The sequence below is a fragment of the Dermacentor albipictus genome, chromosome 1, assembly GCF_038994185.2.
Source record: "Dermacentor albipictus isolate Rhodes 1998 colony chromosome 1, USDA_Dalb.pri_finalv2, whole genome shotgun sequence".
In the NCBI taxonomy this organism is placed as follows: domain Eukaryota; kingdom Metazoa; phylum Arthropoda; class Arachnida; order Ixodida; family Ixodidae; genus Dermacentor; species Dermacentor albipictus.
In genome coordinates this window covers 34913222-34938188 of record NC_091821.1, presented here as the reverse complement: position 1 = coordinate 34938188, position 24967 = coordinate 34913222, and the positions used below count along the sequence as shown (strand labels likewise).

The 24967-nt window shown below is 43.9% G+C and overlaps 1 protein-coding gene and 1 long non-coding RNA gene across 4 annotated transcripts; one reads left to right on the top strand and one right to left on the bottom strand.

Annotated features, from left to right (window-relative positions):
• On the top strand, window positions 1-23977 carry LOC135901051 (uncharacterized). 2 transcript variants are annotated; one of them, XR_010564009.1, is made up of 4 exons: window positions 1-137; window positions 3414-3514; window positions 5454-5529; window positions 23737-23977. It is a non-coding gene; the product is annotated as an uncharacterized lncRNA (long non-coding RNA). The 2 variants fall into 2 exon arrangements; XR_010564010.1 differs by having other exon boundaries at window positions 3414-3518.
• LOC135901048 (antifreeze protein Maxi-like) lies at window positions 11899-15642 on the bottom strand. Of its 2 annotated transcripts, none has more exons than XM_065430687.1 (4): window positions 15372-15642; window positions 14245-14476; window positions 12933-13352; window positions 11899-12013 (listed from the first exon to the last, which is right to left on the bottom strand). In XM_065430687.1, exons 1-3 carry the CDS (start codon window positions 15396-15398, stop codon window positions 12937-12939), a joined length of 675 nt encoding a protein of 224 aa, XP_065286759.1. In that variant the 5' UTR covers window positions 15399-15642; the 3' UTR covers window positions 11899-12013; window positions 12933-12936. The 2 variants fall into 2 exon arrangements, with proteins under 2 accessions (XP_065286759.1, XP_065286758.1); XM_065430686.1 differs by having other exon boundaries at window positions 12933-13412; window positions 15372-15641.
• Window positions 23978-24967: the final 990 nt, after the last annotated feature.

Here is a 24967-nt window from a genome sequence, read left to right as displayed (position 1 = left end):
GCCTGGTAGGTTGTACAGATGCCGTGCGCTAAGCGAGGCCGTGAGCGTGGTGCTGGCGGTGTCCTTGAAGTTTAAGCATTGGATCGCCGCGAAGAATTGCTGGGGCGTTTAACGCCGTGTCCGACGCCTGGTCCTATGTGCGTACCTGTTTCCTGAAGTCGTTGCCAGAGCCAGTTTCTCGCTGGGACGCCCACTATAAGTACGAGCGGCGGCGGTGTTCGATGCGGTGTCGTGGTTATGCATCGATAAAGATCGGCGTCCAGCCGCAAGCAAGCGCACTCTTAGAATGTAACAGCAACAGGCGTTCCAAGATAACAGGCGGAGAAATGAGTTCCTTTCTGTGAACAAGGAGGAATACGGTGACTGAGTGATAAGGCTGGCGAAATCTAAAATGTTATGCTGTGCTGTGTCGATCATCCTTAAAATTCTGACTCGGCGCGATGCCAGCGTTTTCTTTGCTCCTGAGCCACAGGGCTACTGCGTTCTGCGCTGCCTGCCATGTTTTAAAGCGAAAGCTTTACTGGCCGCGAACTTGTGATTTTTTTTTTACATTGTTCGCACCGTCTTACTTACTCGCATGCCAAAAGCTCAATGAAAAGGCTCCATCTCCTCCTAGACAATATGCTTCAGCGCTATTCCAGTATGTGCAATCCATCGAAACCCTAGCTGATTTTCTTTTATAAGCCGTGTTGGTAATTTGGTCGCGGCCTTGAGTGAATTTATACCGCTTCGGTCCCTTGTTTGTACGGTACTTGCGCAGCATTATTTCAGGCCCCCATGGCTTCCTCGTGACGCCAAAATTAATCGTCGTTGTCTTCTTGTTGACGTAGAGCTCGCCTCTCTTCGTTACATGGTCAATCGGTCAAACCGCCTCGATTGTTTTCTTTAGCTGTACACTCTTCCCTGTGATGCCAGGGGCCTTGCTTCTTCCTCACACCTGGTCGTTCTGCACTCCAAGTTTCATTGTAGCCTAACTAATGTATCTAAGCGTTTTCATTTCATCCAATTGGATAACCTTAAATGCTTGAATTCTTCGTTTGAATAATTTTGGTTCCGCGCCGGTAATGTCACGCGCACAACCCTATTGCACCTACATGCACCAGGCCGTTTACGTTAGCTGCCTTGATCCCGCATCACATAACGCGCTGACGCAATACTCCTTCTAGCGTAAATTTTCTTTTGATAAGCATAAGCATTGCTACGGTAGACAGGTGAACAAGCAAGGAGAATTTATGGTGGAATTAATTGCGAGATTGACAGCTTTGAGAGTGCGCGGTTAGTTTATGTGTGACACCTGTGTCAGTGGTGCCAAACTCCATTGAAGTGTCAGCGCAATGTTGTTCGGGTTTCTTGTGCCTTCTTTTTTTATCTGAAAATTTCTTTCATGCTTTCCAGACACACAAAAGCTGTTCTTAATTCATTAATATTATATTTGCAATGCTGGCAACAAACTGTTGGTTGATATCATCTAGAAGTACGATGGAAAAATGTTAATAACGCTAACGAACGCGACATTGTCGAAATAATAGTTATGACGGTCGTGTTCGCACTGAAACTCCGTAGGGTAGTAATGTGTATAATGGACGAGCGTGCACGTGAGCCCGAGTTAATTAGGACTCGTTTTTTTTTTTAAGAAGTGAAGTGCTGATGAAACTAAAAAGCAAAACGCACGCAGAAAGCCCGTCCATCAATACAAGTCTTGTGTTTAAAGATGTTTGATCTATTTTCTCTCTTCTTATCGAAGAAAAGCCGCTACTCCGGATGACGAGCGTAATTGTTGAGCGTTCATGGCGGTGTTCTCTGAGCTAGCACGTGACATGTTGGCGGCGTGATATCAGGCTGCCATCGTTACACATGAAACTCTCATATTTTAAAACTTTAAACCACTTCCTCAACGTCCCCGCCCTATATAATGTTGTGGCTTTGCACTTGGCTCACAGCCCTGCTTGCGACATCTGCGTTGGCGAGAAGACGATCAGGTGTATCTCCTCCATGACTGCCTACTTTGAAGTGCGGCTATAAAAAAGAACTATCGACTGCGCTTGACAAACTGCACGATTGCCCCTTGACGGAGGAGAGAATCCTTCGAGACCGTGTTCAACACAGAAGGCTCTAAACGCGTTGCTCGGCTATTTAAGGGCATGCACACTGCTTGACCGGCGGAGTGCCTGACATACGGACTGCGTGTTTAATTTCCTTTACCGCCTTTCCACATCATAGAGTAGCCAGCTAGTATAGTAGCCGAGATAGAAGCAAATGAATAAGTGGATTGCGAGGAAAGGGGGAAGGAGAGGAGGAGCACAGAAAGGAAAGGCGTGGAGGTCAACAAGATACGCTCGTCTGGTTTCCTTTCCAGGACGGAAAACAGCACAAAGCCAAGGACAAGAAAAGAGAGACAACCACACTTACCGTGCTTTATTTTCACCCCCTTGTGTGCATGTCAACACTTTTTTTTTTGTTCATGCATATCTAACAGCGTCTCAACAGCGAATTTAATTTTGTATAAAGCGTGGGCGCGAAAGAAAAGGTATGATGTGTGGTGCCGACAACCTTTATCGCTTAGGAGTACAGACTGTAGCTGTTTGGATCATCGTCATCGTTGTTATTCTAATAAGAAATTTTCGGTGAAAAAACTCTGCCTCCATTCCACCCTGTGAAAGTGGCTGTACAGCGAAGCTGTTACTCCCGTTAAAGTACCCCCACCTCAACTGACGTTAGACAACTTTAGACCATCACCATCTCACGTCACGCCCGCGAAAGTGCAGCATACATCTTCATTATTCTAGGCGCTCCGCCGAGCGCAAGTGCCTTGTGGAACTAATTGAAATTTTCAAAGCAAATTGTGTCAGAAAATTCGTAAAGTATGACTTACACACAAGCTGCAGACATGATTGCGCCGGATTGTAATTCGAATATACTAGAAATTATACTTCTGTTACGTGAAAATTGTAAGATAAAGCCCTTTTACAGCTGCCGTTTGAGGTCTGTGTGAGTGACCGTGGGCTCTAGGTAGCGGTACTGTTCTTGGATGAGCACGAGCCCACGAAGAATTCAGACCAACTGGAGGCTAACAGCTTCGCTGTAAAAGCGGCTAAGGATATAATGTAGCAAATAGCAACCATACACATACCAAAAAAGTACAGCAATAATCAAAGCAAGAAGCATATACCTCAAATCGCGCAGAACGTACTGCGAAGGGCTCGTGAACAAGGAAGAAGGAACCCGTACGCGGTTCTGAAACGTCGGATTATCCACCAGACTTGGTCAGTGACCGCGATCCCCGTCATTTCCATGCCTGACCAGACGAACTTTCGTCGAACCCTTGATTATGCGAAAGGCTCACTCGTGAAATGTGGTGTAACGCTTCTCAAATTAATGAAAGTTTAACGATGTTCCCTTTTTTTTATTTACAGGGTACTGCAGGTCAATATGCGGCCCAGGCAGGAGTGGCTTTGCTCATACAGTATTGATATGGCAGCTCGGGGAGGTGAGCGGCACTCTAAAACCGGAACAGGCAAGTAGGTGCACGTCTCGGTTATACAGTGTATTTATGTTTAATTCGAATAAACCCTTTTCGAAAAAAATAACTACGAAATTTACTCGAAGTGTGTCATTCCATATGAATTGCCTGCCTAAGCAGACATCCTTTGCAAGAAAAAGCCAAGGGATCTATTCACTGACTAAGTGAAAAGTTGTAAATGCGTAAACAGGGCAATAAAGATATGAATCCTACAGATTATGAATAGTGTCCACAAAACTTTTATCTCCTTTCAACAGGTCCCTGGATAGGTTAGCAGCTCCATACACGACTGAGAGGACAATTAATTGCGAAAGAAACAAAAAATCTTAACCGTTAAATTTGCCAAACATGCCCAACAATGCTAACAAGGTTGGCCGCAGCTTATTAGCGATTAAGTACGAAGTGAAAGTTACGTAGAACGCTTCAGTTTTTTTGCTGACCCTATAGCGGAAAATTTTCTATACACAGGTGTTCCTTTTCTTGGTCCGATTTTACAATAAGAAGAATTTTCACGATTGATGCGTGTCAGTACTCTCCTGTCAAAACTGCTTTATGGGATTTCATGGGTCAGTATTAGAAGGGAGCTAGATTTACATACCAGTTCTTAATTTTTTTTAGGTCAGCTATATATTGAAAATTGATGTGTAACAGGCGGCGTTCTGCTGTTTAAGGTGCATTTATGGGAGATGCAGAAATTGCGGCTTAGAAATCAGGACGTTCAAGTACCAAATAAAAATTTTCCTAATTATCATTTTAATTATTAAAATTTAAGGCAGAAGTTGGAATTGAGAAAGTCAGGAAGAGCGGTAGTGAAGTCCGGTTTGGTTAGCAGAAATCGTAAGACTAGCCCTATTTTCGAGATATCCAGCCTTAAAGTGCGCAACAAAACGCATTGGCGTTCCGTCTAACGGTTTCCCGAAAGCGTGCGATCAAGCGATTCTTACTGTCCTTAATTGTAACCCAAATGCATTATTTATTAAAATTTGGGGAATTATATTCTGCTACGCAGGCATCGCTTTACTACTGCCGATATAAGCTTTTTCAATTAAAATTTGAGCCGTAAAGCGCATAATTGAAGAGATAGTTAGTGAATATTTTAATTTCAAACTATACACTGCGATGTGTCGCGCAAGTAACCCCCGCCTGTTCGGGTAATTCTACGTGAACGCACAGAATGGCGCTATAGACTCCACGTGACTAAACAGAATTGTTCCGAGCAGAAAAACGAAATACACGGTGCATGTTCCTGAAAAATATCTGGTCATACGAGTTACACGCACGCACGCACGCACCCGCGCGCGCGCACACACACGCACGCACGCACGCACCCGCACACACACACACACACACACACACACACACACGCACGCACGCACACACACACACACACACATATATTTGTGGACGCTGTTGCGTTGAACCAAGTAATAGCGGTAATAACGGCACAGAGTGTCGTAACATCATCCTTAGTGATGAGTGGGTGATGCACCCCATGACGCCTCCTTATCGTTGTGATCCTCGTAATAACCAAGGACACACCGCCACTGGCACGGTCCACGATGGAAGGAATGCGTGTTTTGAGAAATCATTTTGGGAGAATAATTTATTCTGTAGCGGTCACTGCAAGAATGATTAAGAAAAAGGTGTAGTCTGTTTTTTTTATTGCATCGACGAACGTTTCCTGGCACATTCGCGCTCTCTTCTTCCCACTCCTTGGCTGCAAGTAGGACTGCGTAGGAGGGCGAGCGCAATTCGGTATGCATGGGCAAAGACCGGCGGGGAACCGTATTCCACAGATTGTTCGTGTACACTTGTTTATCACGTTTCTTCGTATTGCCGTATCTGATGTTGAACGCTGGGACTCGTTATCTCCTAGAAGCATGAAGGAAGACTGATACGAAATTTTTGTCTTTGTTCCGCTTCTTTTTTGTAGGTATGTCGACCTGGAAATTGATGTATGAAGCCTCAAGCCTCAAAAATGAACAGGTAGTGCCTGCAGGGTCCTAAGGGTATGTTGTAAAGTGACCGATTTTTTTTTCTATACTGTTTGCTACCTTTGCGGGGTCTGCGTGTGTGAAAAAGAGCGCAGCTCTGATGAATCCTGGAGATGTGTGCCGTGCTAATTCAGATGGCAATAATTATAAATGAAATTATACGTACTTCGCCCGTCACAGACACACGACACACCGCAGTGTGCAACATAAAACTGCCTATTTTCTGTGAACAAGGCTTCCCTACGGAAACCGAAACATCTTAAAAGTTTTTTTAACCTATCCTCTTTGGTCGGCGTTCTCAACATTTAATTCGTTCAACATGCACTCTTACACAAATGTACACCTTCTGGGGTGTATACTTGCCCCACTACAATAATCGTCATCTGTCTTGGTTGAGTTTCCTTTCTTGAAAACGATGCGCTCGATACTTTCCTGTTGAGAATGCTCTGTCATGATGATAACGCGCATTCCGTTCATGACTTGAAAGTACCTGGCTCGCAGCGTTAAAGAAACGAAGTGCGGAGAAGACAGATGATGATTATTGTTGTAGGGCAAGATACGACCCAAAGGGGTGTAATCCTCCTGACCAGACAAGATGTCATTGAACCATTGATTTCCTTTCAACATAAAACTAATTAAAGTATCCAGGAAGCTTAAAGGTATCTTCGTTGTGCGTGACGCATATGTTGCGCTAGTCCATTGTTTGTTATTCATTTGATAATTGCACACCGATGTGAAGATAGGCTACATAAAAACCGGCTATCCGAATACACGGTTGAGTAATGCGCCACATATTTTTCACGCGCTAACCATCGGCTACATGAGCTCAGTGTCATCTGCAGCTAAACGTATGGCCCTATTTGATGTATATCCAAAGCGGACATTAAGGCTGTGCCTTCTCATGTGACCTGACCCTAAGAGCAGATTATGTTGGCAAGGCATTCGCACACATTGCATGCAATGCGCATTGGCGATCATATCTCATTTTAAATATAAAGCTTTTTGCATTAGTGACACTTAGCCGAATTTACCATGTTCATTTTCTAGACTGAGTAATACTTTATTGAAATACTGTCGCCATCTTAATACATTCCAAAATTTACCGGCGCACTGCCTACTAAGCCACGCAGGCAATTTTTTCAAATAATGTCCCTCTGGTTGCTCCCGCGCTGACCGGCTGACGGGACCATCTGTCTAAAAACCACAAACACACGACGCCTACGACACCTACGGTTCCTGTACAGTTCTCTGAAAACTTTCCTTCCTCTCCCTTAAGGGACTTCTTAAGGGTTACAGAGTAACACCTATGATTGTTTTGAAAAAGCGAAGTCCCCGTAATTTAACCTATAGGCATAGCTCAATGTGTCTCTTCGCATGTTTAAGAAAATATTTCCTGGTGTGGCGTACTCCATGGACTGATAACTGCGGGGCCTTCTCTCGAGTTGGACTGTAGCATTGTTTCTCCTTACGTCCTGACATTTTATGATCTTCCTCTGTGAACACAATGATCTGCGTGACCGTTTGCCCTAAAGGCAAGCAGCCATACACATAATTTCATCAAACCCACCACTAGAAATTAGTGCAGTGAATTAGATTCCACCAATTTCACCACCATCTGTGAAATGCAGTCACGTATCTACCACTTTTCCCCATGTCTTGCAAGGCCCTTCTAGCTTCATCGCCAGTTTTAGGAGTAACCTCTGTATCTCGTTCATCACTAATTCCAGTGAAGGCTGCGTGGCTGCTTAGGTATACTGTTCAGGTTAGTATAGAATCCTTCTGATGATTTTACTGTACCATCGAAGTAGGCTGATGGCATTACCCTATTTATCTTTCACTGCATACATTTCTCCCTGTCCTGGGCCAAATTTTCTTCTCACTGATTTTATGCTGCGGCCATTTCTTACTGTTTCCTCAATCTTTCGGACGTTATCATTTCGAATATCGCTTACTTTCTTCTTATTTATCAGCATTGACAATTCCCTGAATTCTGCCTGATCTCTGAAAGTATCTATAAAGATTCCAGAGCTACCTTTTTTTACCACAAGAAAGTTAAAAAAATACCTATCATGAAAGGTACCAGGAAGAGAGGCACAATCTCTCCAATACTATTCACTGCAGAAGTATTCAAGCTGTTAGACTGGGAATGGTTAGGAGTGAGGTTCAACGACAAGTATCTTAACAACCTACGATTTGCAGGTGACATTGTCCTGTTCAGCAAGACTTTGGATGAATTGCAACCAATGATTGAGGACCTTAATCGAGAAAATGTATGGGTAGGGCTGAAGATTAATATACAGAAAACAGATGTAATGTTCAACAGCCTGGCTAGGGTACAAGAATTCATGATTGCCTATAGTCCCTTGATTCTGTGCAGTAGTATGTTTGTCTAGGTCAATTACGCACAGGAGATCCCGATCATGAGGAGTAAACTTGCAGAATAATAATAATTAGCTGGGGAGCATTACCAAGTCCTGACTGGGAGCTTACTGCGGTCATTGAAAAGTGCACAGTCATTGCATTCTTCCGATGCTAACATATGGAGCAGAAACTTCGAGGTTAACAAAAAAGCTCGAGAACAAGTTGAGGACTGCACAAAGAGCGATGGAACGAGAGATGTTAGACGCAACGTTTAGAGGCAGAAAGGCAGCGGTGTGAATAAGAGAGTAAACGAGGAGATTTGATATTTTACTTGACATGTTCAGAAAGAAATGGAGCTGGGCAAGCCATGTAATGCGTCGGGCAGATAACTGGTGCACCATTAGAATTACAGAATGGGTGCCAAAGTCAATGCCAATGGGTGCCAATAGGTGCCAATGGGTGCCAATGGCTGCCAATGGGTGCCAAGGTCGAGAACGGCAGAAATCTAGGTGGGGTGATGAAATTAGGAAATTTGCAGGCGCAAGTTGAGATCAGCTAGCGCCAGACGGAGTGACTGGACATCGCTGCATGGGAGAGGCCTTCGTCCAGCACTAGACATAAAATTATTATTCTGCTGCTGCTGATGACAATGTCTAGCGGCGCCGCGCGCTTCTCTTTTTGATGTCACGGTCACCAACAAGCTTTTACCAGCGGAAGCGGCGAATGTGAACGTATGTTGAGACTTATACACTGATAAACTAGGAGTCCGTGCTAGGGGACGATATGAGGACATGGATACATTGGAATCCCAAATGGACCCACGTGGTAATGTTTCGTTCGCTTTCTTTGTTTTTCCCTCCCATTTGGTGAGCGGTGACTGGGAGGTCTGTGTTAGTCTCGCCGCAACCGGCGAGCTTCAGTGAGAGCTTAGAACCGTACCATAGGGGCCTAGCGACACTCTTCGACACACTACTGGGCCAGCAAAGCCTTTTTTGTTTATCAATGATATTTAAGAGATAGTGGCGTTCTTAAGTGATATGGGCTTCTCGTTTTCGCATGGAACCGATTCATGCTAAAGACCACATAACGAAAGAAAGCTAGAATAAGAAAGAAAGTCAAAGTTGAAGTCAGTTCTTAAACTGCATTTCAGACACTTCACAACAGAGATGTTAAAAACCACGTAACAAAGCCGCCACATAACGAGAGAAAGCTAGAACAAGAAAGAAAATCAAAGTTAACGTCAGTTACTTTAATTGCACTTCAGACACTTTACAACAGCGATCACATAAAGGACACTAGAAATGTAAGGTCAGCTTATATAAATTCATATATATATATATATATATATATGTATGTATGTATGTATGTATGTATGTATGTATGTATGTATGTATATATATAGTGGGCAGAGAGGAATTCTTCAGGCTACTTTTCAAAGGTAAAGAACTTGAGTGGTGCTACAAGGTAAACAGAACAAGTATTTAATTTCAACAGTTTCGATCGGTGAACCGATCATCATCAGGGTTTACAAAAACAAAAAAACCTGATGAAGATCGGTCCACCGATCTCAACTGTTGAAATTAAATACTTGTTCTGTTTACCTTGTAGTTGTAGCACCACTCAAGTGTATATATATATATATACAATGTAACGTCAACTCATATACGATGCACTAAATACAGAAAAGACAAAGACAAGTCCGAGTAAGGCACTAGGATGTCACTACAACTTCATTATAGGATGCCCTCTACATGATACTGAAAGAGGTTGTTAAGAGGCCATTAAGCCTCAAAATGTGCTACTCACTATAAAGAATTGCACACTTAAAGCTGTTTCCTTGTGTCAATGACTCACTATATTAAACTTATAGACATGGGTGCTTGAATGAACTAATACTACCATAAGAATTGGTGATTTTTTTGGAATTGCAGCTTTTTCCTCAGTGGGTGCTACACACGACGTTTTCTTTTTACAGTGATATCTTTTATTCTATCACCACCCTAGCTTTTCGGATGTCCGCCAAGGTAACTCCAACGTGATTTGCGAGAGGTTTAAAACCATAAAGAAAGACATACCGCTGAACACTCTACTGTAAATAGAACTGCACATCTGCAGATTGCAAGTCAGTAGTGTTGAACACAGATAATAATAGATTATCTAAAGAGCGCGCTGGCTCTAGCTGCTGCGACAGGGTGACGCCATGCTCGTCGGTTCATCTATAAGCCAGAAACAAGGTGAAACAATTTAAGCGAAGCTAGCAGTAAGATCTGAAAGAGAGGAGGGAGAGAGGAGATACCAATAAGTCTCCCCACTTTACGACCCGGACGCGCCACGTCCGCAATAAATGCGGTGTTCTTATCGGTAGCAAATTGATCCACATGTACCAGTGAATGTGTACTCCGACTGATACTGCATGAAGCAGTGCAATGCTCACTGAACATAATATTGTCCCGGCGCCGATGATACGCCAGAAAGAACATGCGCCTTAAGAATTACGATTATCTAATGCGCAATGATTCACTGACACTTGGCAGCTGATCTACAAAACAGCCCTTACCTTATGCAATTAAAATAAAATTGAGTATTAAAAAGCGAGAGGCAGGACAGGAAATAAAAGGAACAGCTCAGTCTTTCCACTTCACCACCGGGGACGTCACATACGTGAAGTAACAGGATGACACTCATAGCATACTGTGACCATATATGACGCGCACGAACATTGACTTGGTTCGTGCGCGTCAGCCCAATGGGAAATAAACCCACGTGGATTTTTACTTGCTTAAAATGTCGAAGTATGCAAGCACCCTTAAATATTGTAAGGTGTATGTTCACACAAAACACTTTCTAGTGCCCTCAAATAATGAAAAGGTGCATGAAGGTGTCCAGCTAACTCGTAAACATTTTTCCTAAACAAGCTGTACAAGTAAGGGTGTAAAAGGGGTGTTTCGATTAGAGCACTTAATAGGCACGTAATAGGCGCGTAATGCACCCGGGTCTCCATCAGGCCCGTAATAGGCCAGGTATGCTATTGGCGACATTTGAAAACTGCCTACTACAGGTAGGAAGAACTTGATTTCGTCATCGTTAGCTGAGGTGATTAGGCGTGGTTTCTTCAGGCGAGCCAGATGGCCGTCAATCGTTGTTTGAAGGCGACCTCTTCAGCTCGTTCTGTGGCCTGGAGTTGGATGTCCAGCCCAGAACTGTGCAGCGCCGCCTCCTATGCTTCACGTGAGGGAAAGGCCTTCAGTGTTGCTAGTTACCCACAGCATCTCTAGAGTGGGCTCAGCCGCGTGGACAGCGTGGCCTGTGTTATGGCCGAGGTGGTGAAATGCCCTTGCCTCTTCCTCCCTCCACCTAGCGCGCGCTCACTTTGGTATGCTCTCATATCGCATGTTAACGCACAAGTATAATGGGTCGAATATATAATCTTTCTTTCCATTTTACCTGTTCATTTATCAGCAATAACGCCAGACCAAGTCCTGATACAGTCCAAACTGTCTCTAGAAAATGTCCTGTGCCGCGGATGGTGTTATCACAATTACTAAAAATTGGACCATGGTTCGCTTAAGCTCAAGGGCTAACGGCCAAAGCGGGCCGGGCCCGGGTCAGGTTTGAAACTACCGAGTCGGGCTCGGGCCGGGCCCGGGCCTGAAGAAACGGCCTGTGCAGTGTCCTAGTTTCGATATGCAATGCACTTTCGAAGATGTTAATTTCCTGAGAGTGTAGGTTCAAGGCCAACAGATACATTACCAACGCGAGCGCTAGTGGTCCTCGAGATATTTCTGGAAGGATGTAATATTTATGACAGGGCCATTCGTGACTGCATCGCTGAAACCTGCTTAATGCTGCCCTTAGACATTTCGAACGCGGAGCTGCAGCAACCCTTCGGAGACACGGAGTGATAAGCTCTGTTTCAGAGTTGGACGTGTAGCGTGATGCGTGCGGCTGTACGTGTGTACACATTCCTTTCAGGTGAAGACATTTGCACGTACAAGCCTTTGAGGACAAGAGATGCCACGCGTAGAATGTTTATGAATTCTGTATTCAGAAATGAATGCCGTTATGCTAGTACCTGCTGCAGGCGCGATCTGCAGGAACGGAAGCCGCAGTTAGTCTTCGACGTCCTGGTATTCTTGACCTGCGTGCACATGTATGCAGTTTTCATTAGAGAAGGGGGAAGTCTGCAAATCACACAGTGTGCTTTTCCTAAAAACCACACCAGAAAACAACGCCATAAAAGGTTTGGAGTGCTTAAGTATTTCTTTCAAATCTCCACTTTTATTTATTTGGCAAGAAAAAAAGGTTACGTTTAAGCCTTAGCGCCGCCGTCGTTGCAACGTCAAGGATTTTAAGGATTCTCTCGCATTTGGCCCGTTTTGGCATAGGAAATGTTTCTAGAAACTTGCTAAGTAAAGTCTGTTGGTTGTTTAGAATTTAATGTGACTTTCTGTGCGGAGGAACGATTACCTATCCCCTTAGTTTATACTATAGAAATTCAGACGCTACGGACAACTGACACCGCCATGACGCTTGAAATCTTTCGTTTTCCATGGGCTATGTTGAAGTAAAAGCAAAAATTATTTCAGACAGTTTTTACAAAATAAGCTTTCACGGTTCCTTGAATTATTCGCAGCTATTGCAGCACCAACAAATGGGTCTGCTATGTTTTATTCTTTCACATGAATAGGTAAAAAAAAATATAGCTACACACGCAAGCTAGTGGCCCTGAAGCATAAAAGTGTGTTAGCACTCGCAGTAAAGATAAGAACGTCAGCGCAAGAAAGCTTTAGTATCTAGCAAATCTAGCATGCAGTTTTTCTTTCTTTGACTGTGGTCTAAAATAACTGAGAAAAGAAACATTGGCTAAGTCTCAAGGCCAAGATTTTCAGCGGCAACCCACACTGGATTTCGCTCTTAGTATTTTAGAGTGAGTGCTGAGTCTTCTGGGGGAAACACAGATCTCCATAGTGAAGAAAGAAAAAAAGAAACAAACAGACAAAATTTTCGATCGCCTGTAGGTGGTACAGGCGCTTCTAGAAACGCAGAGGCGTGCATACCTAATCATGGGATGAAGCCAACCTTCAGGAGCTCGTGAAAGTTGGGGCTGCCGACCACACCCTGTGAGTCGTGGGCACCGTAGCCGGCGACTCCAAAGGAATGCTGGTTTCCAAGGTTGAAGTCGTGCTGTCCCTCGCTTCCCTGGAAGAATCCTGACCCATAGCGGTTGCTGCTCTTCTCTGAGAAGCCATCCTGCTTTCGGAAGCCACTCTGGTTCTCGAAGCCTTCGACCTTCTTGAAGGCTTCGCCGGACTCAGCTGCCTGACTGCCCTGCTGGGCGCCTTGCGCCGCCTCGCTGAACCCCTCTTGCCGAGCCGATTGCTGGTGCGACGCGTGCTCGTAGCGTGGTCCCGACACGGCTCCCGAGATGTGGGGCAGGGCGGCGTCAGCAGCTCCTGCACCGAGAGGCGCGACTGCAGCTGCGCCGTGCGCGCCGCTGTTAGCACCCACAGCTGCGGCCGCTGCCGCTTCTGCAGCTCCTGAAAGAGCCACAGAAGTTCATCGGGAAGTGTCACAAGAAATCTGTCGTTTTGTGCTGGTACGAGCTTACCTGCACGGGATGCTTAGCGCGAAAGCAACAAGAACGCAGCACACACTCTATACGCACAAAACGCCTGTTGGTGTAAACAGGCTAGACCTTGCCTTCCGATGTCTTGAAGGTATGAGGAAAGGAAATACAACCTACGATGCGTTCCAGAAATATGAAACTGATGGCAGAATTGTAAAGCAAAAAATAAAAATAAAAAAATAAAAATTATAAATGGTTTCGTAACTGAGGAATCTAATGAGAGGGGTATTAGACATCTTTACGGAGGGTATACTACTGGTCTTAAACAAAACACAAAGCTACTGTCCGAGTATGCAGCACCTGTACATCAATAACTAATAGAAGCGACTAGCGCAGCTGTATTAATTGTAGCAGTGCTGAGATTCCGAAGACTGACTTTCTTGGAAAAAGAAGCCCCACCTAGTAGGGGAAACACTTAGCGCTTCGGAATATTGAAGCTTTTTCCGAACAAACGATGGTCTAAGGAAAAGTGTACTCGATGGACTTTTGCGACGGAGCTTAAAGTGCGCCGCGGGCTATGTGCGCGACGTGGTAATGAAGAATTCCGGAGTTAGTCTGACCACTTGGAGTTGTCTAACGTGCGCCTACATTAGGTACAAATGCATGCAGCCCCCATCGAACTCGCCACCGCCGAGTGCCGGCTATGGAACTCCCGACCCTGTGCTCAGCTGCCAAGCGTCTTAGGCACTGAGCTACCTCGGAGGGTGCAGGTGAATGCTTTGAATGTGCGATTGTCTGCTTACTTTCTTCCACTGGTGCCGCCGCGGCGGCAGCCCCGTCAGGCGCTGCTGCTTCGGCTACGGATTCTGCAGCGGCTGCTTCAGCAGCTGCGTCCTCTGAGGCTGGACTCGCTGCTGAAACCTGCTTCACTGCGTCCGCGATCTCATGCGCCGATGCCTGAGAGGCAGAGCCTGACTCGGGCTCCTCAGGCAAAGGATGGCCCGTGACGAGGAGCACGAACAATGCACAAATGGTCTGCAGAAAGAATAATAAAGTTTAAGAATAAAGAACGATAAAGAAGAATAATAATAAAATAATAAGCTTATAAAGAATAATAAAATAATAATTTTTACAGAGAAGCTGTTTACCTCTAGCCCCTGTATGCATGCGTCGCATGCGTCGCATGCGTTCCCGGGGATGGGGGGGGGGGGGGGGGGTACACTGGCTGACTTACATCCGTCAAATTGCTTCGACTTCGCCTGCAAAGTACTTCGTTGCGGTTTAGCTGGTTCATACTGAACAAGTAACGTACTAAAAAGAAAAACGGAAAGAGATAGTTCTTTCCATTCTTGCATTTTTAGCAGTACGTTATTCATGTACTTGAGTCTCTGTTTCAACTATCCGCTTGAAAATGAAGGGGTATATTTATACTATAATGAGTAACAAATTCGCGTAAGAAGGCAAACTGCCTTGATGCGGAAATACAGCAAGCACATAGTCGCTCAAGCAACAAAACTTGTCGTGCAGAAACACGACGATCATCCATTAACGTATCGAAGAACGCGTCGCTACATTTAGTGAATATATCTGCCTTATATTTCTAAGCCATAATTGTGCTGTTACAAAAGTAGTGAACTAGCGGAAGTGCCAATAAATATGACAACGAAGTCATACGTATTAGAAACTCGACTATTGCTTTCGCAGAAATGTTTTCCTTTTTTTGTTAAACGTGGAAATTTTGAGGATTTCTACGTAATTTGTATTTGTTTAAGACATCGCATTTCTCGCACTCGAGCTTTATCTCAACATCAATAAATTACAGTTAATTGATTTGCCTTATATATAGTGCACAGGTAACAGAGGTGTGCATAAATGGTGGACAGTGAACGAATGCACGTGTATCAAGGGCGATAAACCAAGTGGTACTCACAAGCTTTGGAAACAAACTTGTCATCATATTGTATCTTGGCGCTGGCCTACGTGCTGAAACTACAGAATTCTCGGTTCCACTTTAAGTACTACCAGCAGCAGCTCCGGAAGGCCGATGGCACCGTTAGGAGGCAATGCCTTCTCTTTCACTGACTCAGTAGATGGTGTGGCTGCAAAGTGACCTTTAGGCTTGACCTTGCCCCTACCCTCACTTAGAGCTTTTGATAATTCTGCGGAACAGCAGCGTCGGGAAGAGCTTCCTCTAGTGACACAACGTGGGATGTGCCGGGGAGCGCTGCAACGCGTCTCCACGCAATGAAAATGAGTGACAGAGAGAGAGAGAGAGAGAAAGTGGTGGAAGGTTTGGTGAAGCCCTTGTCGCAGGAGCGGCAGGAAGGCAGGACGAGCCCTTCTTCGCGCGCTTTCCTATGAGCGTGGCATCTTGCATGACTTCCTAACGCTGCCTTGCGTTGCACAGGGTAGATAAGAGAGCGTCAAGGCGCGGGGCGGAAGCGCTTGTCTTTGCCGGATATTCTTCCTGACGGTAACGTATGAAGGAGCTCGCAGGTCGGTCGGTTTTTACTGATTGGCTAATTTTTGATACCGCACACGTGTCTTCAGATCCAAGAGGTTATTCCTGTACCACGCGAATGGCATATATATGTTCTAGCACGAAAACAAAGTGTTACTGGTACCGTACATATGTGGTATCGTCCGTTCATAAGCAAACAATGAAAAACTAAGGAAAGAAATGAACTACCTGGATTACTGGCTGAAATAGACTGACGGAAGCGGCGGCGGTTAATTATTTATGAGTGTTACGTGGTCCACCTGCTGTTAATGATAAGCAGGCAAATTTAACTATTCTATTATCACAAAGACACAGGCCACATCTCAACGGCAGAAGAAAGAGCCTTCAATTTTATATACAAAATGTACGCAAATATCCTTTGTTAAAACGAGCTTCTGCATTCTGATGGCTGGACAGCTGTGCGCAAAGCTTCTGATAAATGCACATGGGGCACGCTTTGCAGCAGCAAATAATAACCCAATGAAATAGACATAAAAGATGCAATTCATTGTTTTACTGTTTAATATCACAAAATTCGGATCATAATTTTAGCACCGTTTTTATTGTGTAGTTCATTAAATAATGCTAATCAAAAATGGAAAAATTATTTTAAGATTGTGCGCGAGTATACCAATACTTTAAGGTCATCTAAGAGTAGTTTATTTTTTTCACCAGGACTTGTTGAATATCCTTCATGATGATCCCCGAAAATTTTAGAACATGCTAACAAACAATTCTGCACCTTCACAACTATTTTCCATGATAAAGCCGGATGCGTCTCAAGTTCCCGCTCATGAGCAGGGTGATGTGATGAATTCACATTTCTGTTCTGTTTTCACCTCATGAGCCTACACAAGCTGTACCTTGTTTACCTCGCCACATCTTTATGCAGATGTCACCTCTCTTACAATCATTGCTGAAAGTATAGCTCAACTTATTGATTTAACCCGCCGTGGTTGCTTAGTGGCTATGGTGTTGGGCTGCTAAGCACGGGGTCGAGAGATCGAATCCCGGCCACGCCGGCCGCAGTTCGATGGGGGCGAAATGCGAAAACACCCGTGTGCTTAGATTTAGGTGCACGTTAAAGAACCCCAGGTGGTCCAAATTTCCTGGGCCCCCAATACGACGTGCTTCTTAATCAGAAAGTGGTTTTGGCACGTTAAAGCCCATATTTGAATTTTTTCAACTTATTGATAATCTTAAGTTATCAAGTGCCGCTGACGCCGACCACAGACCTGCTAAATTACTGAGAGACACTAGACAGTTTCCACATTAATATTACAAATTATTTTTGCTCTGTCCATCGCCACCAGCTCAATTACAAAAGACTGGAAAATTACCCATGTTGTTCTGGTGGATAAATCTGACAGCCTTTCCGATCCATCGTTTTACCACCCCGTTTCTCTCAGGTGCATATCGTGTAAAGTTAAGGCACATATAATGTACTCCTACGTAACTTCTTACCTCGATAACCACTCATTTCTTTTACCTAACTAGCGTGGTTATCAGTGAGGCTTGTCTTGTGAAGATAAGCTTTTAGAATTTACCACTGACATTACCTAAATCTCGTTTCTTGCTTCCAAAGTGACACAATATATATAACCTTCTCTAAGGCATCTGACCATGTTCCACATCGATGACCAATGAGCAAGCTTACGTGCCTTCATCTTGACCCTTAAATACTATCATGGATAAAAAAAAATTCTTGGATTTTACGTGCCAGAACCGCGATCTGATTATGAGGCACGTCGTAGTGGGGAGACTTCTGATTAATTTCGACCACCTGGGGTTCTTTGCCGTGTACACGGGCATTTTTGCACTTCGCCCCCGTGGAAATGGGGCCGCCGCGGCCGGGATTCGATCCCACTACATCATGCTTATCTGCGTAACGCCAACGCCACTAAGCAACATCCGCGCGTATCATGAACTGAATGCTCCCTTTCTAATCGGTCGCAATAAAATGTCATCAACAATCATAGCCCGGAAAGTAAGGAAGTTATCTCCGGCGTTCCTGAAGGACCGATCCTTGGTCCTCTTTTGTTTTTAAATTTTATTGATGACTCCTGAATGAGATATCATCGTCAATCTGACTGTTCGCAGGCGAATTCTGCAATACCTTAGTGGTGCCAGGAAGAGGCCACTTGAACGCCTCACTCAATATATGTCCACAGATGACTACGTCCGGTATCAGCGCAAATTGTTTCAATGTGATCATTTGATACTACAGAATGGCCTCAACAACATACCTAAGTGGGGCTAGAGATGGCCAATGGCACTGAGTGTTTCTAACGTAGGTTCGTTCGCGTCTTCAGTAAGCAAAATAACAACAGTAATCAGCATTTCCTTAACTTTTCAGTTCTAATGTCAGCTGGCACATACTGCTACCTGGGCATTCCTAATCTCGAGCCAATGTATGTGGTCAGACCACATCTGAGAACTAGCAGCTGACTCCGCGAAATCGCTCGGCTTGATGCGATCGCTGTTCAGTTCCCCTTCTTCGATTGGCAAGCTTGCCTAAGAAACATTCATCCTTACTAAACTCAAACTTCCTTCCTGAATTTAGAACCCGCATCATACTTACCTAAGTAATGTGTTGGAAACGGTCCAATATCGTGCGGCGCGATTTATGATATCTGAGTATGACTGGTGAAAAAGTGTTAGTACTTTTAAATGATACATCAACCTCTTCTGTCGGTCAGCACGCCGCTAGATTGCCCAACGGTGTCTTTTCCACAATTTGTACAACTATTTACAACACTTGCGTAATAAATGCTCCACTCCTTCTTCCTCACCCAACTTTTCGCCGAATATTTAACAGCTTAAGTGTGCAGCACTTAATACCACGATATTTGTTGAGTTGTTCTTGCCCATCAGTATAGGGCAGTGGAATGAGCTGCCAGAATCAGTAGTTAGTCAGTGCGATCCACAAAAATTTAGGGAGTTACTAACAGCCTATTTCCATAACTAATAACTTTACTAATAATTTGTTTGCTTTGTTTTCATGGCTACTGTGTTTGCTCATGTACATGATCCCCCTTATGTAATACTCTGTTATGGGTCTCCACAGGACAATAAATGGTGGTGATAATTATGATGATGATTCCACAGAATCAGGATGCAGCACATATCGCGATGCAGGAGACGAGAGCACCTAACAATAAAGACCTTCGTTAATTCGGCCCAACTTCGAAGGCGCCGGCTTGTTTCCTTACATTTCCTTGTACGCCAACTCAGCTCACGACAAGCTGTATAAAGCAGATAACGGTATAGCGGGCCCGGAAGTTGCTTTCTAGGGAATGACGGATACGGGCTGGAGGTCGCTGTACCGTATAGCGTGCAACACGTTGTCTGCCCGCACGATGGACCAAATTCGTGCCTCTCCAAACCTCGGTTTCATTTTTATATGCAGCTCGTAGACAATACTCATTTTTTATTCTTATTTTCCCTTGATTTTGGCGCATGATTGATTTGTGTCATTATACCAGTAAAATTTTTTTTCTGAACAAAAAAACAGCAGACAAGGTGCGTCAATTCTCGTGACACCGTTTGTGTTTGTAACTTCTTTTTTACTCTGTGCTACCATCAGCGCGTTACGTTTTTTGGTAACTTAGTAACGTGCTCGTTCACTTTTCCGAAGTGTAGCAGGAAAAGTACGTACTTACGTTGAAATTTTTCAGTAACATGAAGCGTTACGTTACTAGTGGCTTTTGATTCGTGTACCCATCTTCAAAAAAAAAAGAAAAAAAAAACATGAACTGGAGTGCTAGAACTAAAGGACAAATAAACAAAATGAACGGGCGCTTTCAAAACCCTCCTGTCGGCTTACATGCTTTTGACAAAGTACAGGTCCTTGATGATGGAGACCCGTCTTTTGGAAACATGGAAAGTGGTATCGGAAAAAGGGTAATTTGATTTCTATGCGGTACAGAGCCGATTCTGAAACAAGGAGAATGCAGACGAGCAATTTACGCTGAGCAGTGGTTAACAAACGTAGAGAAATAAACGTAACTTGCAGGGACACCGCCATGACAAGTGTACTCTCGCCATGGCGTGGGTTTTGAGTAACTTTTGGTGACAGAGACGGCACAGGCAATGTTTGCCCGTGTTGGACCAATGTTTGACCGGTAATTATACTCAAGTCATAGAGATCTGTACAAAGTTATCTCGCTGAATTGGTACTAAGGGTAAAAAAAGCTTGCTGTATGTAAAATGTGACCTTTATAAAATTGTTCTTGTGGGTTTTGGCAACGAAGACGGTAGTGTAGGCCTGCGAAACAATTTCGGCTACCTGAGGTGCTTTAACTTGCACCCAATGCGCATTACACAAACGTTATTGTATTCCGCGCCACAGTGGGAAGCGGCCATTCTAGCCGGAAATCAAACCAACGATCTTGTGCTCAGCTTCAGAATCCCATAGCGACTAAACCACCTGACACATTTACCGGTTTTTAAAATCTACTGAACAATACTTTCGCACCTTCTGAGCGCAATCGCCACATGTTCGATCAAAAGTACTCTGATTATATTGCAACGCACTTACGCATGTAAATGCATGGGCACGAACTTAAAAACCTATTATTTATTTATTGATAAAATTAAATCATTTATTTATTTTACCCTCAGGCCCAATTGGCGTGACAGAGGGGAGTGGGTTGTTACAACAAAAGATAATTGTACAAAAAGCAGTCATTACAGTTAATTCATACAAATGAAGCTCGTAATTATGCAATGTACACATGAATAATTGAACAAAAAGCAGGCAGTTCCGATAATTCATCCAAATAAAGCTCGTAATTATACATTGTTAGCTAATACATTACATAACCTAATTGTCTAATGTTAGCTAATGCATCACGGAACATGTGGTTATCATTAATAGTAACAATGTCAACGTGAAGTCCGTTCCACTCCTTTGACGTACGAAGCAAAAATGAGGCAAATAAGGTATTTGTGTTGCCTAATGGAATACCTACCTTGTGATGATGATCGATGTGGTGGGGATATGTGCTGTGGGAGAATGTGTAGTTGGTCACGTAGGAAAGAAAAAAAATTATGGGGTTTAACGTGCCAAAACCACTTTCTGATTATGAGGCACGCCGTAGTGGATGACTCCGGAAATTTCGACCACCTGGGGTTCTTTAACGTGCACCTAAATCTAAGTACACGGGTGTTTTCGCATTTCGCCCCCATCGAAATGCGGCCGCCGCAGCCGGGATTCGATCCCGCGACCTCGTTCTCAGCAGCCCAACACCATAGCCACTGAGCAACCACGGCGGGTACGTAGGAAAGAAGGGTGATAAAACTTGTGAAAGAGTGTTAAACGAGATACTTTTCTGCGAAGTGCTAAAGAATGTAGTGCTAGGGAAGTTTTCATGCTGGAGCTGCTCGCAATTGTTTTCATTAAACAATATAAAACGAACAAAGTTATTTTGGACACGTTCAGTGGAAGTTACTAGATTGTCATAACTGGGGTCCCACACGGCTGTAGCATGTTCCAGTTAAGAGCGTATTAGTGTCTTATAAAGCTGCAATTTTAGGCCACATGGAGCTGGGGGAAAGTTACGAGGTAAATAGCCACGCATGTGGTTAGCATTGTTAATGATGTACTGAATATGCAATGACCGAGTTAGATAAGCCATGATGTGAATTCACAGCTACTTGTAAGAATTAACAAAACCCAAAGGAATATTATTAAGATAGTAAAGAGGTGAGCTAGTGGGAGTTCCAGATACGCGCATCACTTTGTACTTTTTCATCTTTAGGTCCATTAACCATTTTGCACACCAGTGAGATATAGCGTGAAGGTAAGATTGCAATACGTTAATCTCGTCATAGATCGTAATTTCTTGAACAATAAGACAGTCATCGGCAATGAGATGAATGTTAGATTATGTAACTCATGAGAGGTCATTAATACAAATGAGAAACAACGAGGGGCCTAAGATAGAAATTGCAGAAGGCCTGAATTAACTACGCAAAAAGAAGAAATACAGCCGTATGCAGCGACAAATTGTGATCTGTTAGTGAGGAAACCTGCAATCCATTTTACATGCAATCCATTGTGTTAGCGACACATCAGTCTGCTTGTATTCTAGAGATAGGTATTTTCGACTCGCATGCCTGATGAACAGTTGGTGCAGCTTGTAAAGTAACAGTCTATAGTAAACCTTATCAAAGGCTTTTGAAAAGTCAAGGAAAGTGCAGTTGGCATGCGATGACTCATCAATAATCTGATGTAAGCGATTAGTAAAAGATATTAGCTGCGTTTCACATGAATCTGTTTTGCGGAAGCCATGCTGTGCTGACGTGAACACTGAATTAGGTTTTTAAAATATGAATAGGTTAGTAAATATTATGTTCTCGGGCAGTTCACAACAAATACTAGTTAAAGAAATAGGGTGGTAATTGAACAGTTTATGGCCAGATTTATGGAGTGGAACGACCTTCACAATTTTCCATTGTCTAGGGAATGTAGACGTGTCCTGTGACTGTTGGAAAATCTTAGTTAGTATAATGGAACTGTAAGCACTCGTATTTTTCAAAAATTTTGTGCTGATACCATAATAACTAGGAGAAGAGTCATTTCCCTGCCTTTCCTTCTCCACTTTTTCCTTCCTTCCTTTAAGTGCTTCAATAAGTTGCACAACATGAAATAGTTCCACAGTCACTGGTGACATAGATAAATAATTGTGTGAACTCGCAAGAGATAATTCCTTGTGGCTACCCGCAGAAAAGTTTGCATGCCTGTAATATAAGCTTCTAAAGTATAGCATCTCATTTCCCTTTAGCATTCAACAGAACATAATCATAAGGCAGTGCACAAGACACTCATAGCTTGTGGAGAATGTCTTCATGCCTGTTTTTTTGCCCCTTACTCTGGGACTCATTAAAGGTCGCTGATCTTTTTTTATATCGAAAACAGAGCAATTTGTGGTGCTTGCGGGGATGCGAGTTGTTAGGCAGCTGCTAAGCAAGTCTGCACATGATCGCATTAAATGCATGAAATACATTCCTAAAGCAAGACTCCTACGTATGAAAAAAACTCGAACAAGATACCTACGTATGATAACGCTTGTCTCCTAACTACTACACCGCCCATTCTCTTCTTAGTTTCCGGACCGCGCTATTAATGCTAGTTGGTGAACAATTGACAAGCCTTTGTTATCAAATATCAGACAGTATAGGAGCTTATCACATAGTATTTTTCTATCATTCTACTTCATCATCCTGTACTTTCCTGTGTTTTTCCACTTCCCATTTAGGCGAGTGTGTAGCAGCAGGTCAGAGGCAGGCTCCGACTAACCTCGAAAGGGCTTGTTGCTAGGCAGGTTGGCGCTGTCAACCATTTCAACAAACGTCATAGTGCACATCTTGTGTTAGCGACACGTCAGTCTCCTCGTATTCTAGAGAAAGGTATTTTTGACACGTGCGCCTGATGGGAATAGCAACGCAAAGAAAGAGACGTCACGATGTATGAACTGTCGATGTTGCGCACATCTACGAAAAATATTTGTTCTTCTGGCATCGTGTTTTCATTAAGCACATGGTAGAGGCGCTTGTGTGGTCGTGTTCTCTGTGTGGTGTCTGCTTTATCGTGATGTCAAAAAGAATGTATAGTCCAGCCAACTTCTTAAACCTTCTTCTCTTTTTTGAAACGATACTGGCAGCACTGGATAATGAATTATAACGCATGGTACCAGGAAAGAAATCTATTTTCTTTCTTCTTGAAAAAAAATTTAGGGCATCACATTGCCATGCGGCCGTCTGTGAATATTTTTTTCTTTTTTTTTTGCAGGCGAAAAAAAAAAAAAAGAAAGCGGACGGAACAACGGCGCGTGGTATGAATACGAAGAAAAGACGGAAACCATTCTCACGGTCGTCTGCATGGCGCCTCTCGGTCTCTGCGAAGAAGCGAAGTCTGGAGTTGCTGAAAAGTGAAAAAAAGAAAAAGAAAGCGAGGTTAACTTGACGCAGATGTTGTACGAGCTCCTGCGCGTTGTCTTCCTTTCTTTTTTTTTTTTTTTACCGATGGCTATCGCCTATGCTGCTCTTCCGTAGCGCCTTACTGTCTAGCGTTTTTTTTTTCCGTAAAAAGGGATTTTTCAGAATTTCCGGCAGCGGCGGCCGCGTTTCGATGGGGGCTAAATGCAATAACACCCATGTACTTATATTAAAATGCGCGTTAAAGAGCAACTTCGGCAATTTCTTGACCATGTCAAAGCAATGGCAATTTTATGTTCCAGGGCATCCCGTCACGCGTGTGACAGTTGAATTTCTCCGTGAATTGGAGAATAATCTTAAATTCACCGTGCAAAAGACAAATGTGCAGAAAAAACAACGTCCAGAAAAGGAAACTCAATGCCATTCCGAGCAGTCGAGTGTGACCTTCGTGTAACGTAGGTGGTGCACGCGAACGGTGGCAGGCGCCCAAGGCATGGCGGTCCCGCCAGCGCAGAGAACGAAAGCGGCGAAGAGCAGACGCTCAGGTGAATCGGGACCTCGCCCGACCATTGGCAAAACGTCTCCGAGCCACAGTGCCGACTGCACCAGCTCTTCGGAGTTGTCAAACAGTGGCAGCTGCTAATCCGATGAATTCAGTAGCCATCAATTGTGGTTCGTATTCGACTCGCCGGCACGAGAGACAGCGCGAAGCACAGCACACCACGCTGCAACATGAAGATCAAGGATAGACCTACACACTGCTCTGATACGTGCTGCTTACTGTTTTTGGTGTTTTACCACTTCATAAGAATGTATTTCGTATACTCGCTATGAGATGTGTATGAGATGTGCTTGAGCGTTGCTTTCCGCATGAGTATGCTGAATTATAGAGCACGCTATTTCCCTAAAAGAACGCCGGCGACAGCCCAAAGCACCGACCAGCGAATTTGTTTATATCGGCAGGTACAGCGACCGCTCATGGTTCGCTTAAAATATGCTGTGAGCCCGCGCCTGGTTGACATCACATAATCTCAAACCATAGCAACACACACAGATTCTACGCAAGTAAGCACCATCGTGTCACT

Coding starts and splice junctions, on each gene's coding strand:
- LOC135901048 (XM_065430686.1), bottom strand. CDS start 15,398: ATGATGACAAGTTTGTTTCCAAAGCTT. Junction 14,477..15,371: donor CAAGTTTGTTTCCAAAGCTT/GTGAGTACCACT, acceptor TTCTTTCTGCAG/ACCATTTGTGCATTGTTCGT. Junction 13,413..14,244: donor GGCGGCACCAGTGGAAGAAA/GTAAGCAGACAA, acceptor TGGCTCTTTCAG/GAGCTGCAGAAGCGGCAGCG.